We start from the raw sequence: 15,832 nt of genomic DNA, 5'->3' as shown, positions 1-15,832 counted from the left end.
AAAGGGGGGAAATTGACAGCTATGCTCCCATCTGACTGGTTTGCCTCAGCCATGTTGGGTGGCTTATAACTTATATAAAAACATAATTAAAAATTTAACACCCCCACCCTAAAAATGCTGCATTTATAACTGACAATGTATCTCCCTTTAAAGTGGTTGCCATCTAGTTTGGAAGGACCAGGCACAATGGTTGGACGCTCTGCCTTTCGAGGGGGGGAGCTGGCATAGTTGGATATGTTTTCTCTGCCCCCCCTTTTCCCTTGCCTTGTTCCCCCTTGGCCCCCACCTCCATGGAATGCCCACACCTCTTTCCTCCTTGCCTGATTAGGTGGTTTTGGTCACATGCCCCCTGCCTGCCCCAACTCCTGAGCCCATCAATGGGGTCTCGTCACGGTGTTTTAATTGGCTGAGCGCAAAAAGACCAAAGTTGTCTGTAGAGAACCGTTAACCTCTTTGTATAGTAAACCTTTAAACTTCCCTATACAGGGCTGCCTTCAGGTGTCTTCTAAAGGTTGTATAGTTACTTATTTCCTTGCCTCAGGGGTCACGCAACTCAGTACCCTCCAACATTTCTGCGATGAGAATAGGGTCATCCTAAGGAAAAGTGGGACATTCCAGGATCAATTCTGAAACAGGAATGCCTTCTGTAAATCTAGGACTGTCCCTGGAAAATAGGGGCACTTGGAGGGTCTGGTGAGGTAGGTTAGCTTAAGCAGCAATGACTGGCCCAAAGTCATCCAATGAACTTCATATCCGAGTCGGGATTTGAATCCTGGTCTCCCTGGTCATAGTCCGACACTCTAGCTACCACACAACACTGGCTCTATGGTCAATCATAATTGACCAAAGACTATGCCAGCTTGTCCTCATGGGAAGTGGAATCCAACAGGATCCTCATCCCCATGACATACAGTGCCTTGAATTCTGCACTAAGCTACAGTCTTTCCAGCAGACTATTTGCCCATCTAGTCCCATATTGTCTCTTCTGTCTAGTAGCAGTGCTCAAGTGTCTCAGAACGAGGTCTTCTGCATCACCTGTGACCTAAGCCTGGGAGATGCCAGGGACATGCTTTGTCATCACTCAGTGACAGTCTCTCCTTGAATCTTGCACAAATGGGAAGGGGTTCCTCGGCAAAGCAATCATTGTGGAGAGGCTCCCTGAAGATTAAAAAGAAACAATTGTAAACCACTGCTGTGGCAAAGCCCACAAAGGCGACGCAAAAGGGAAATAGCAAACCAAGATCTCATTTCACAGAAGCGAATTTACTTGAGTTCTCGACATGGCCTCCGATGATCAATTCTTTTCAAAACTTTCCTCTTCCCATCAGAGAAGGAAGCGAGAGCCATCACATTCATCACAAAGAAATGATCAGCCGCAATATCCTGCATCTGAGCTGAAACACGGCCTCCCAGCTCCTTACATTAATAAAACAACACCACGTTTTGGAAAAGGATTAGTTATTTGTTGAATGAAAGGATATTTCTGTCAATAAATCATTCTGGCTTCTGTGGGGGCATTTCAAAGGCCATTTTAAATTAAGGGAAGGGTGGCTGGCCTGCTCTGTCCACTGCTGAACAAACAAGGTTTTTGTCTGTAAACACTAACTCAGATTCTCCCCACAACCAGCACCACCCTGATCTTAACTAACACAACATGCCATAAATATTGCAGGTGGAATTTTCCATGTTCCATGAGCAGGACTTTGTCAATGTGATTTTCCACTCCCAAATGGAAAACATAATAAAATGAACCTACTACACAAAGGAGGGTCCTGAGTTTATGTCATGGGTAGGCAAACTAAGGCTCAGGGGCTGGATCCGGCCCAACCACCTTCTCAATCCAGCCCATGGACGGTCCAGGAATCAGTGTGTTTTTACACGAGTAGAATGTGTGCTTTTATTTAAAAATGCATCTCTGGGTTATTTATGGGGCATAGGAATTCGTTCATTTATTTTTTTCCAGAATATAGTCCAGCCCCCCACAAGGTCTAAGGGACGACGATGGACCAGCCCCCTGCTGAAAAGGTTTGCTGACCCCTAAATTAAGGAGTTGCAAACTATGGCAACATCAGAGACCATGGTAACTTTTTCTAGCCTTGTTCAGATTCTTTTATCTTTCTTCAACGTTCCTATAACTTTCTTACCTTAGCAAGTCAGTATCTACATTATAAACCCTAAATCTGCATCCAAAGATTATGCAACATGTGCACATCTCCCTCTGCACTGACTACTACACTGATTGACAGCAGGTCTCCAGGGTTTCAGGCACTGGTCTATCCCAGACCTACTTGGAGGTGCCCAGGATTTAACGTGGAACCTTTTGCATGCAAAGTAGACACAGTACCACTGAACTATGACCCTTTACCAAATTACAAAAGGTAGCATACTTTTATATTTCCAGTATTTTCCTCTATCTTCTATAAAACACATAAAGTAGCTTTGATTCTTGAAGGCGTCCGGGCAGGGGAATTAGAAAGATTGATTCTATTCTTGTCTCAGACATTTTCTTTGTGAACCTGTACATATTACTTAACCTCCTGATTTAACACTGCTGCATCAAGTCTCTCTCTCTCTCCCCCCCATCCTTCTTCTAGGATTGCTGTGAAATTCACGGTTCAAAAATGGCAACTGATTATTATTTGTAGTTTTTGTCCTGCTTTCAAATTATCCAAGAGGAAATGATAGTTACTTTCAGGAGGCTGGTTTCGAAAACATTGTTCGGGTAGTAGAATGTGTACACATCTGTCTTTGTTACACATTCAAGTATTGATCTTTTGCAGCTCTTGTCAATCAGCCTGCTGTGTTGCTTTCTTATCCTGGAGTTAGAGGAATCGAGGGCTGTTCCCTTCCTCAGCACAATGGAGAACAAAAGGAGGCATAGGATAAAGAAAAGGTGAATGATACTTAGTAAGACTGCAAGCAAATACAGATTCAAGCCCATTGTAAGGAGCAGAACATACATCTTGGCAGAAGCAGTTTGCTGGGTGGGGTAAGAACCACTACACTAACTTCATGCCCAGTGAGTCACAGTTGCTTACTGGAAGGCCAAGCTGGAAGAGAGGTCAGCATGGTGCAAGCACACCAGCAGGAGCATCAGATTGGTTCTGCCAGGGTGTTTGCACCATGCACCACCTCACCTTGCTAACTTGTGGTGCTTCATGTATGCATTCTTGGGGAGAACCTTGAAAGGAGGACCCTGGAGATATGCTCTTTGATAGATAAATAAATGATACTGGGGAAAATACCAGCTATGGCAGTGGTGGCCAAACTTGGCCCTCCAGCTGCTTTTGGACTACAACTCCCATCATCCCTAGCTAACATGACCAGTGGTCAGGGATGATGGGAATTATAGTCCCAAAACAGCTGGAGGGCCAAGTTTGGCCACCACTAAGCTATGGGAAAGGCTTAATGAGAAGCCTTTAAGATAAGCTAATGTAGTAAACTGAGTATATGACTCCCCTGCTGAGTGCCTGAGGGCCCCTTTCCTGCCTCTCCCCACCTGACCTAGGGTGGGGCCTGACAGGCCTTATAAGGACTGTTGCTGTGGCTACTGCCCAGCAAGGATGGAGTATTTGGGGAAGTTTTGTTGGGAGTTTTTGCTGTTGTTACTGATATTAACTGATATTACCTTTTTGTATCTTTCTTTTTATGTGGAAATTGTTCAGTTTGGTAATGTAGTTTTAAATGTGTTTCATTTATTTTTATGCCTGCTTTGCTACGTTTGTAACTATGTGAATCTTTTCATATTGTAAGCCGCCTTGAGCATTGTTTTAACTGTGGAAAGGCTGCACACAAATAAGGTGGTGATAATGTTGATCATGACATGAGATAGATGTTGAAAGAGTGGGGATGGTTCTGCTAAAGTATAGTCATTTGTAAACAGCTGATAGCAAGAAATAGTAAATATGCTTAGGATGAAGGAGACTGTTTGCTGACGAACAACACAGCAAAAACAAATTGAAACCTTAGTCATACATTTGGTCCAATACCAAATGTATGGTATTGTATGAAGATGTGACATATTGGAAAAACCCAAGAGGGGTGTAAGTTCCCAACAAGCCACATCATTGGCTAAGCAAGTGAGAATCACCCAAGGTGAGGACAACTCTATAAATTGACCAGTGTTAACCTTTAGGAATTAATTGTTTATAGCCACAACCGACCGCTTGAAAGTGGATTACTCAAAAACCCGTGTGCTCCAACATCAAGAGGTGATCCAATTAGTGACATCTCTCCTGGAGTCAACCTCTCCTGCTCTAGGCCCTGTCCAACTGGTGAAGTCGCCTTCAAGGACCCATCCTCAGTTTCTTTTTCTTTTTTTAAAAAATCAAGAAATCAAGAAATTAAAACATCTATCGCTGAGGTGGTGATACATTTTCAAACCAAGGGTCGGATTCCTTTGTGGGCAATTTTCCAGGGCAGTATGCCAGTCATGGGCAAGGCCAGAGACAGAAGCGATTGGGGCAAAGGCTTGGACTCTAACCTCTCTAAAGTAGGATGTGTTTCTGCTGCCGAAAAATCAAAGGTCTACATACATACACATACACTCCTACCTCTTCACCCTCAATCAGGAGGTCTCAACATAGGGAGGCCATGGCAGCTGCTGCAAACTAGGACTAGTATGATAGTAGATGGAGCCAGCAGTAGGTGGAGCCAGAGCCAATGAGAGCTGGAGCCAAATAATTCTTGTTCTGTCACCATCCTCCTTCCTGCTCAGTTCTACAAAGGCAAGACCAAGACTAAGGAGGAGGAAAGTGACAGTCAGGGCTACCCCTTGGGCTGGCTGTAAGTAAGGCAAGCAGGCAGGTGGAGGCCGGCTGAGGGTTAAATGAAACAGCCTCCATGGGATTCCAGTCAGGCCATAGCACTCAAGAAGCAGGCAGAGCAGGACTGCTGGTGGGTGTGGCCTCAGGAGAGTCTCAAGGCCCAAAGAGATGGGCTGATGGGGGCTGCCTGAGGTCCATTACCCCCAATCTGTCAAAAACATTTCCCTCTCTGTGCTTGCCCCTGTAATATGGGACCCACCTTCTCAATTTTAGGTGCCTGTGTATAAAGTTTGTCAGTTCTTAAAAGCACTTGGAGGGGTGATTAATAGAGCTTCATTGTCCGGTGGCTTTTTTTTTGGTGCGATTGCTGGTGCAATTTAAAGCTTGCACTTTAAAACAGACCTTTAATGTAAAGGATTGTTTTTTTTTTAATCATGCAGTCAGCTGCCTGGAGCATGCAGGAACAGCAGGACAGAAGAGTTTTCCTTATGATCCTTAGATTTTCTACAGACTGAGCTGAACTCTTCCTATCAAATACCCAAAGCGTGAATTATTATTATTATTATTATTTGCACAGCTGGTTGTAGCTGGTTGTAGCATTTGCTCACCGTAGCCAAAGGCACGGATGACTGACAAGAAGAATTCCTCTGTAAAGCCACTCACAGAAGGAGGCAGTAATGGGTATCTCTCCCTATTTGTTTACAGCAAGATAAGACAGTTCTTCGGCTACCAAATAAACTCCATGACTGCCCACAATAATCTTCATGGTAAGTCCCAGAAAAAACAATAAACAGCACCCAGTGCATTTTGTTGCTTCAGGCTTTTCTCTGTTGATTATAGTGAAAAACTGAAGGCTCAAACTATAGGATTTTTTTAAAATAAAAAAATCCATAACAACATTTGCATATATGTTTCTCCCCCCCCCAAGCATTCATATTTTTGAAGAATTGTTTATCTATTTGTTTGTTTGCTATACTGCTGCGCTTCCTTCTTGCCAAAGCACGCAGGATGGTTTGCAACTTAAAGTAATGGCTAATGGACATGATACAAAAGGGGAAAGGGGACAGAGAGATGAAAGGAAAGGAATCAAATTCACATTGCAGTCCTATACCTGTCTACAATGAAGGAAGTCCCATTGGGTGGCCAAATGTTGTTGGACTGCGGCTCCCATCATCCTTGATCGCTGGCTATACAGGCAGAAGCTGATGGGAGTGTTTGAGGAATGGTTATAACTCAGGGCAACTGCTTTGCATGCTGAAGATCCATGGTTCAATTCCAGTAGTGGGGTAGGAGAGCTGGAAAAAAAAATCACAACCTGCAACCTATGCGCCCCTTTGGTTTCAGATAGTACATGGGTAAAGGTAAAGGGTAAAGGGACCCCTGACCATTAGGTCCAGTTGTGACCGACTCTGGGGTTGCGGCGCTCATCTCGCTTTATTGGCCAAGGGAGCCGGCGTACAGCTTCCGGGTCATGTGACCAGCATGACTAAGCCGCTTCTGGCGAACCAGAGCAGCGCACGGAAACGCCGTGTACCTTCCCGCCAGAGCGGTACCTATTTATCTACTTGCACTGGCATGCTTTTGAACTGCTAGGTTGGCAGGAGCAGGGACCGAGCAACGGGAGCTCACCCCATCGCAGGGAATCAAACCGCCGACCTTCTGATGGGCAAGTCGTAGGCTCTGTGGTTTAACCCACAGCACCACCCGCGTCCCTTTAAGTACATGGGTAGGCAAGTCTAATAAGCCTGGGAAGCAAATTTTCACGGCCCTCTAGCGACTTTGCCAAAATTTATTTAGTGTTAACTCTGGAAGTGTATACAGTGGTACCTCTGGTTGTGAACGGGATCCGTTCCGGAGGCCTATTCGCAACATGAAAAAAGCACAACCTGCAGTGGAGCATCTGCGCACACACGGGTTGCGATTCGCTGCTTCTGCGCATGCACGTGACGTCATTTTGCAATTCTGCACATGCACGAGCGGTGAAACCTGGAAGTAATTCTTTCCGGTACTTCCGGGTCGCCGTGGTACGTAACCTGAAAGAACGTAACATGAAGCAAACGTAACATGAGGTATGACTGTACTTGATTCTGACCAAACTAAGCCTCCTAGAGCAAAATATCTGTGGAGGTTTAGTTTGGTCAGAATTGATGTCAAGATGTCCAGTCCCTGAGGGCTTGATAACACAATGATCGTAGTTAATTAAAAAGGATGATTTCTTGTCAAAACAAACAGATAACTCCAGACGGCTTTAACACAGCCTCTGCCATCATCAATCAAGATGACCCTTCTGAAGACTGCTTCCTGCAAGACCAGAAGCAACTGAACTTTCGCTTCATACGTCTTTTGCTTTGCTTCCTATCTTGCAGCCCTCCCATTTGTGAAGACTTTGGACTGAGTGAGTCAGCTCCCTCCTCTTCCCCATTCTCTGAGAGGCTGTCTCAACTCTTTCCCTGCTGTTTCTGCTTCTGGCAAGCTTTGACTGCGTTCTAGCTTGCTCTCCACCATTCGCTTAGTCATGCTGGCCACATGACCCGGAAGCTGTACACCGACTCCCTTGGCCAGTAAAGCAAGATGAGCGCCGCAACCCCAGAGTCATCCGCGACTGGACCTAATGGTCAGGGGTCACTTTACTCATGTACTATCTGAAACCCAAGGGGTGCATTGATTGCCAGATGTGAAATATATTGGCATGATCTCCAGCTCTCCTGCTCCCACTACAGACATACCCCGGGTTGAGAGACAACCATGTCTAAAATCCTGGAGAGTCACTGCCAGTCCATGTAGACATTGCTGATGGGCCAGCTCAGTATAAGGCAGCTTCCAACCTTAACACATGTACATAACAACATCAGAAGAGCCCTGCTGAATCGGACCAATGGCCTGTCTAGTCAGTCCAACCAGTTGCCTATGGGAAACCTGAGTCCCACAGCCGCCTTCTCTCCTGCAGTGCCCAGCAACTCGTTTTCAGAGGTATGACTATGGAGGCAGAGCCTAGCCATCATGTCCAGGAGTCACTCATAGCTTTATCCTCCGTGAATTTGTCTAATCATCTTGTAAAGCAATCCAAGTTGGGGGGTGCTTGGGAGAACCCTCAGGTTTGCAGAAATACTATCCCTCCCCTTATTTTTGTAAACCTCTCTCTGATGAGGAGTAAACATGTTCAGTGATCACACTGAGTGTCAGCTGAACAACCAACAACTGAGAGTGAAATGGAATGGAGAATTGCCTGGCTGGTTAGAACTCTGGGCAGGAGCACTGCTATTAGAGGATATGCTGCAATTCTTTGTCGCAGTTCATAATCTCCACAAACCAGAAAATTCAGCCATATCTGTGAGCTTTTCTTTTCCTGGCTAGGGCTTTTAAAACTTAACAAACATCCAGGAGTTACTGCTTCACCCGCCATGGAAATTCACTGGCAGCAGCAAAAATTTGGCCGGCAGATTTCATTATTTCATTTTGTAAATTCTGGCTTTTATCTGATCAGTTCCTCTATGCCACGACGGCCCAGATACTGCAGTCCACATGCCAGACAGGGTCTGTGATTTGCCCTTGGCCTCAGAAAGAACAACATCCTTGCAAATGACTCTCCCCCCATGAATGAAGCAGAAGATAAGATTTCTATGGATGTAAATTGAGCCACGCGCTCTGCACAAACTATTTGGCTTCTGAAAATAATGGAACTGGCCCAAATGGGCAGGCTTCCCTACTTTCAACCACTTCCAAGAGCAACACTTTTACCTCGCAAGTGGACTGAAGGATGCAGTTGCAGCAGCGATTTAATGTTAATTTAGGGCTGCCCCAGCTGCTAGGAAACCATCTGTTTATTTCTAACATCGGCATACTACTTTTCCATTAAAAAACATCCAAAGTGGCATGCACAAATGAAAATGGCAACAATAAAAGCTTCTGTCATAAGAACATAAGAAGAGCCTCCTGGATCAGGCCAAAGCATAGCTGTCAACTTTCCCCTTTTCTTGCGAGGAATCCTATACAGAATAAGGGAATTTCCCTTTAAAAAAGGGAAACGTTGACAGCTATGGGCCAAAGGCCTTTCCAGTATAATCAATTCTTCCATATAAATATGTATTTATGTATTGCCTTTCTATTTAAAAACAACAACCCCAGAAGAACCAGCAAAAAGATTATATTGAAAAATATGTGTATTAGAATGGAGAAATAAATGAATTTTCATGTTCATCTTTCCCTCCTCCTCATTCTCATTCCTCTTCTCCTACAATTTTCTTTTGCCACTGAATTCCTTCCTCACTGTGGTGCATCTTCTGCTAAGGTCTAAATCCTATACAAATCTGGAGTGGGGGCCCTAAGATGGTTGGAGGGTGCCTTATACGTCTCCTTCCAGAAACTCCTGCAGCCCAGCTGGTGCAAAATGTTTTGCTCTGCTTTCCTTTGGTCCTTGCTAATGCAGCGGTTTCACTTCAACCCCAGAGGTGTAGTCCATTGTCTCTCCAGGCAGATGGGTGCCAACAACTGCCTTTGACAGTAGGGGAAGAACTTAGCCATCATGGCTAGTGGCTTTCTCAGCAGTCACCCCGAGAACTATATGGAACAATCTCCCTCAATATCTTTGGCTATGCTGCTAGCGAATGTGCGAAGCTCATTAGCTGAGAAAGGCCTTTGAAAAAGCCTGAAGGATATGGCTGGATTGGAAGTTCTGCTGGTGGTGGGTTGGCACTCAATCACTTGTCATGGGTCATGTCACCCTTTGGGTGTTTATTTATTTACCAAGATTACATGAAACAATATAAAATATGCATTCCAAATAATCTGATAGAATCAGCCTTCAGAAGCAAGTAGATGTAGAAATGACCAAAATATAGATAAAATCAGCATAGATAAAATTACATGTCTGTTTAGCCTGACCTATACAATTTATTTATTAGGTACTGGAAATAATACAGTAAAGGCACCTAGCTAACATCGATAGACAGGGATTTCCAGAGATTAGATGCCGCCTCTCTGACATGGGTGGCGCTGTGGGTTAAAACCACAGAGCCTAGGGCTTGCCGATCAGAAGGTTGGCAGTTCGAATCCCAGCGATGGGGTGAGCTCCCGTTGCTCGGTCCCTGCTCCTGCCAACCTAGCAGTTTGAAAGCACGTCAAAGTGCAAGTAGATAAATAGGTACCGCTCCGGCGGGGAGGTAGAGGGCATTTCCGTGCGCTGCTCTGGTTCGCCAGAAGCGGCTTAGTCATGCTGGCCACATGACCCGGCTGTACGCTGGCTCCCTCGGCCAATAAAGCAAGGTGAGCGCTGCAACCCCAGAGTCGGTCACAACTGGACCTAATGGTCAGGGGTCCCTTTACCTTTACCTTTACCTCTGAATGATTAATTCCTTGCAAGCGGTACATAGATGGCTTTTATTTTTCTTTTGATTCCGTTATTTGAATGTGAACTCCTTTCAGCTCACTTGGGACATCAGCATTGAACAACTGTGCTTTCTTCTCTTCTCCCCCCCCCCCCCAACTGTTCTTGTGGGTCAAAAGAACCTTATAGAATGGAATAAGACATAGGAATGGAGGGAGGAATCGCTGGCGGAAATCAGCCAGTACAAACGGACTCTCTGGATCCCATCCCTTTTTAACAAATGCAATCACATCATTTGCAAAAATGCAGCACCACCTATAGGTTTGTTCATGCTCCTCTTCTGCCACGGTAATGAATTCCATTCTTAAGAAGGGACTGCATCAATAGGAGCAATGTTTCTTGATCAATTGGTGCAAAAGAACTATGATGATTTGGAATGCATTTGCTGTATATTGGGGTACTTCCCCTCCAGTATTTAAGTGCGTGTATTAGCTTTCCAGTTTTGCAATGTATACCCTTATGTACTCATGTACAGTATGAAAATATCTGAACAAAAAAATATGTATAAAAAAGAAAATCAAGGAATTTAGCATCTCACAAGCTCGGTCAGTTTGCATCCCTCGTTATTGCAATATTTTGGTTCCAGCAAATGTCTTTGTTGACTATAGTAGCATTAGTATATGCAGAGGAGGCTTGTCTGGATGAATTCAGTAATTATGCTTTTAAAGACCTAACTAGTCAATTAGTAGCTGCCTTGGTGCATACACACATATGCTGACAATATTCATGCTCATCTGTTACTGTCGTTGCCTATTCTCTGTCTATTCGCTTTGCCTGTTTCCTTCACCTACCCGGAGAAGTCCTATTCCCTCGCAGGGAGTGTCTGGCAGCTGCACTGCTCCAAAGCCAACGTCTGGAATTGGCCTGGGAGGACCTGCCTCTCGCCTGGCACTGCTCTCCTCCAGGTAGGAGACTTCCCTACGCTGCCCATTTTGATGGGCCGATGCTGAACACCATCTTGGCAGCTGGGTGGCAGCTGGATTGTGAATCTGGCATGGGAGCAGTTTGCTGATGGATTACATGGCCTTTCACAGTGACATTTCTATTTGACCCACCCTGAATTTATCAACCTTTACTAATAATTAGTATGTGTACCTATACGTGTGTGTGCACATGTGTGTGAAATAGTATCAGGAGACGTGCACGGTGACTGCCAGATTTGTCTGCTTGACAAGAATGCTCTCCTACGATGCTAATGGGAAATAATTAGTCTGGAGGAGAAAACGGCTGTTTGGTGGTAACTTATGGGTCTCTGAAATGGTTGGATTTCCATGCTTTCTCTGTTTAAGCACTAATTCAAACGTGGCAGCAGGACGCTGTTTATTATGCAACTGGAGAAGCGGTAGCCAAAGTGGTGCCCACTAGGTGGACAAACGCCATCTCCAACTCCTTGAAAGATTCCATCAACGGTGTCTCCGAAAAATCTTACACATCACTTGGGAAGACAGGCGAACCAATACCAGTGTACTGGATGAAGCAAAGATCACCATTGTTGAAGCAATGATTCTTCAACATCAACTTTGTTGGACTGCTCATGTTGTGCGGATGCCTGATGATCATCTTCCAAAGCAACTACTCTATTCCGAACTTAAAAATGGAAAGCGTAATGCTGGTGGTCAACAAAAGAGGTTTAAAGACTGTCTCAAGGCAAATCTAAAAAAAAGTAGTATAAACACCGACAACTAGGAAACACTGGCCTGCGAGCGCTCCAGTTGGAGAACAGCCTTGACCAAAGGTGTCATGGACTTTGAAGACACTCAAACTCAGGATGTAAGGGAGAAACGTGCTAAGAGGAAGGCACGCTTGGCAAATCCACACCGTGATCAACTCCCGCCCAGGAACCAATGTCCCCACTGTGGAAGGATTTGTGGGTCCAGAATTGATCTCCACAGACACTCATTGTTAAAACTGTGTTTATGGAAGACAATCTTACTCGGCTACGAGGGATCGCCAAAGAAAGAGACTAGGTGCTGCAGACTACAGCAGGCTTCAACCCTTGATCCTTGGTCATGCTGGCTGGGGCTGATGGGAGTTCTAGTTCACCGCTGGTGGGCACCCTGTTGGCTATCCCTGATCTACAGGGACTGAAAACCTTTGAACCTCGCCAACAAAGCATTTGGCCAATTCTTAGAAGCGGGTCTGCCATGCCACACACCCCGTGCCATAAACCAACAAATTGAGTCAATTAACTGAAACCTTGCAACGGCTGGAGAAACAACTGTCTGCGTACTACAGATCTTCTGGCTTGAGGAAGTACTGGATAAGAAGCTTCAGGACCAAATCGTTTGTATTCCCTGTTCTGCAATGTGTGTCACTCCAGCCTCCAGGAAAGATTTTTTAGCAAACACGAGGATTGGTAGTGGGAGCATACACATGGCACTCTTCATGTGATGATTTAAGTTAGGGATTTGGAATCTTTTTCAGCCTGGGGGGCCTCATTCCCTACTACAAAACTTTCCAAAGGCCACAGGTCAGTGGTGGGTGGGGCCAGAGGGGTGCAGCAGTGAATCCAGATTTTAACTCCATACGATAGGCTCGTTTCAGCATTCAGTCACAGATCCCTCTGTATCCTCAATCCACACAAGCGAGAAGCATGGTCAGAGTTCAAGGACACATTCCAGCCAGCAACCCCCTTCCCCACCTCCCAAAAAAACACTGGGTGAGAAGGACCAGTGAGGGCTGTGACATGGAAAGACCAGGGCCATGTTCATAACATACATCTACAGCTGTACCTTGTTTTGCGGCCAGGATCCGTTCCGGAGCCCTGGCTCCTAGCCGAAAAAGACGCAGGGCAAACAAGCTGTGCTATCATAATGATTAAGGCCTTAAATGATAATTTTAGGTTATATGCTAGTGACTAAGTTTTAATTTATATATTTTTTAACTGTTGCTATATCTATATTGTCCCTGTTATACCTAATTGCAAATTCAAATGTATCCCTATCATGTTTTATGACTTCCTTGATATTGTATGTGGGCTGGAACTGGTCTATGACTCAGGGCAAAGTGCAGCGTCTGTGCACACGTGGAGTGGTTTGCGCTCCTGAGCATGTGCAAAGTGCGATTTAGCGCTTCTCCGCATGTGCGAGTGGCAAACCCGGAAGTAACCCGTTCTGGTACTTCTGGGTTTGCCGCGGATGTTCACCAAAATGGATGCTAGACGAGGTGGACATTCATGAAGGTATTACTGTAAAGTGCTACAATACCACTTTGAAAAGTTATGGCTTCCCCAAAAGAATTATGGGAGCTGTAGTTCATTAATGGAGCTGAGAGTTGTTAGGAGCCCCCGCCCCTCATTTCCCTTACAACAAATTCCAGAGTTGCCCACAAAGAGGGAATGATTGCTAAACCGTTCTGGAAATTGTAGCTCTTTGAGAGGAACAGGGATCTTATAACAACTCTCAGCACCCTTAACCAGGGCAGCCAACTTGGGCCCCAGATTATGGGTGCCCAGTGTGCATGATGTCATGTCATAATGTGACATTATGACATCATGCATGCCGACCTGCCTCAGAACCTGACTTCCAGTGGTACCGAGGTCTCAGAAGGCCTTAGAAAGCATCTCCGAGGCCTCCGAGATGCTGTCTGAGGCCTTGTGAGACCTTGAAAGTTGCACGGGGGCGCTGCAGTGTTGGGTGCTGACCACCCACAACAATTTTTTTGTGGGTGCTCAGGCACCCAGAGCCACCCATACTTGGTGCCCCTGCCCTTAACAAACTGCAGTTCCCAGAATTTCTCTGGGGAAGTTAAGAATGTTTAAAGTGGTATCACAAAGCTTTCATTGTATGGTGTCAATGTGACCCAGGTGTAGCTTGGGGAGAGCTCCAGGGGACAGATAGAGTGTCCTGGGGCCCCACGTTTAAATTCTGACTAAAGAAGGTTTACATTGAACAAATACCCTGACCACTGAATATAATCATGATGCTTTGCTCTCTTTGATATTTCACTTATTGTTGTATCATTCCGTTTTATTTATACCTTGACGACCTTCATTTCTTTGCCTAGTTGTGAAGATCAAACCCATTCATCCTGCAGCGAGGAGGCCGAAAGCCTCCCTTTTCAATTATCATTTTATTATATACCTTTAAATTTATAAGAAGTCGCTCTAAATTTTGAATTTAGGCCCTGTGGCCCGCAAAGCAGGGCCTTTCTTCTCAATTAGCAATGGAGGTGAAAGGGCCTTATCAAAGTTTATTTGTTCATATCAAAGCTCCTCTTTTTTTGATTTCCTGAAAGGGATTGGGGAACGCACCATTAAGAAATCCCCTCCTATGTTCTTCCCCCAAAGGACAGAAAGCAACCTGCTAGGGTCCATTAGCATTTCAATATATTTCTCCCCTTAGGAAATGAATTGGCTTCCCAGGCTAATTTAGCAAAAGGAAAAAGGAAAAATCATGCACATGAATATCTACATCATGTTTAAAGGCCCACCACATCAATGGGACTACTGTATTCCACTTAGTCTGCTGAGGATTGAGCAATCATAGCAGTGCATTAGAAAGGTCAAATATATAACCATTTCAGCACTTGACAAGGGGTTTGAGGTGTGCTTCATGGCCCACTCTGACTCTTTATAGTGGGTTTAGGTTTGCAAACTATCAACCCGGACGTCCTATGTGTCCCCTTAAGCCATCACCACAACAGCTCTACCTCCACTGTCAGAGGCAGTAGGCCTCTGAATACCACTTGGAGGGAATCACAACAGGGGAGAACAGTGGGTGGCGCTGTGGTCTAAACCACCGAGCCTCTTGGGCTTGCTGATCAGAAGGTTGGCGGTTCGAATCCCCACAACGGGGTGAGCTCCCGCTGCTTTGTCCCTGCTCCTGCCAACCTAGCAGTTCGAAAGCACGTCAAAGTGCAAGCAGATAAATAGGTACTGCTGTGACAGGAAGGTAAACAGCATTTCCGTGTGCTCTGGCACTCATCACGGTGTTCCATTGCACCAGAAATGGTTTAGTCTTGCTGCCCTAATAATAATAATAATAATAATAATAATAATAATAATAATAATAATAATAATATATTATAATAAAAATATTATTTCTACTTTATTATTATTATTATTATTATTATTATTATTATTATTATTATTTATACCCCACCCATCTGGCTGGGTTTCCCCAGCCACTCTGGGTGGCTCCCAACAGAATTAAATGTCTTTTAAACAGGAAAGCTGTCTGTGGACAAATGCCAGCTCCCTCGGCCTGAAGCGAGATGAGCACCGCAATCCCATCATCGCCTTTGACTGGACTTAACCATCCAGAGGCCCTTTACCTTTTACCTGCTTGTGGGCTTCCTGCAGGCATCTGGTTGGCCACTAAGCAAACCAAATGCTGGACTAGTTGGTTTCAATGTGACCATACCCCGGAAGTGGCCCGGAAGTGTCATGGAAAAACCGGGACACCCCATTTTTTATTGTGAGAGAATGGCAGCATTCCCCCCCTGAAGAAAGTGCTTTGGGGGGTCACAATCTTGCGCAGTAAACCAAAACATGTGTTTTGGGGCATCGTGCCTGTTAAAAAACCAATCCTCTTTTTTTGGGGGGGGGGGGGACCGTGGCACAAAGTTACGGCAACCCAAATGACTGCTGTGCTTTTGTGATAAAAAACAGGAAGGTGGCGTCCCGGATTTTGGCATCAACGTGTTGGAGGGTATGTATGACTCAACAGGCAACATGGCCTAC

At 45.1% G+C, this 15,832-nt stretch overlaps 1 protein-coding gene across 3 annotated transcripts in view; it reads right to left on the bottom strand.

Moving 5' to 3' along the window:
- Positions 1–1,244: 1,244 nt before the first annotated feature.
- Positions 1,245–15,832, bottom strand: part of LOC309344426 (uncharacterized protein) — a 67,186-nt gene continuing 52,598 nt past the window's right edge. For 2 of the 3 annotated variants that reach the window (XR_014157720.1, XM_081866783.1), the window contains exons 3-4: positions 2,690–2,849; positions 1,245–1,416 (exon numbers count right to left, since the gene is read on the bottom strand). Coding sequence is in view for 1 of the 3 variants with exons in the window: in XM_081866783.1 (XP_081722909.1) it covers positions 1,264–1,416; positions 2,690–2,849 (313 nt within the window). In the remaining 2 variants the exon portion in view is untranslated. The remainder of the gene's footprint in view (positions 1,417–2,689; positions 2,850–15,832) is intronic. The other variant, XR_014157721.1, reaches the window with a different exon arrangement.

This window comes from Podarcis erhardii (genome assembly GCF_964252035.2).
Source record: "Podarcis erhardii genome assembly, chromosome: 1".
NCBI classification, from domain to species: domain Eukaryota; kingdom Metazoa; phylum Chordata; class Lepidosauria; order Squamata; family Lacertidae; genus Podarcis; species Podarcis erhardii.
This window is presented reverse-complemented; position numbering and strand designations above follow the sequence as displayed.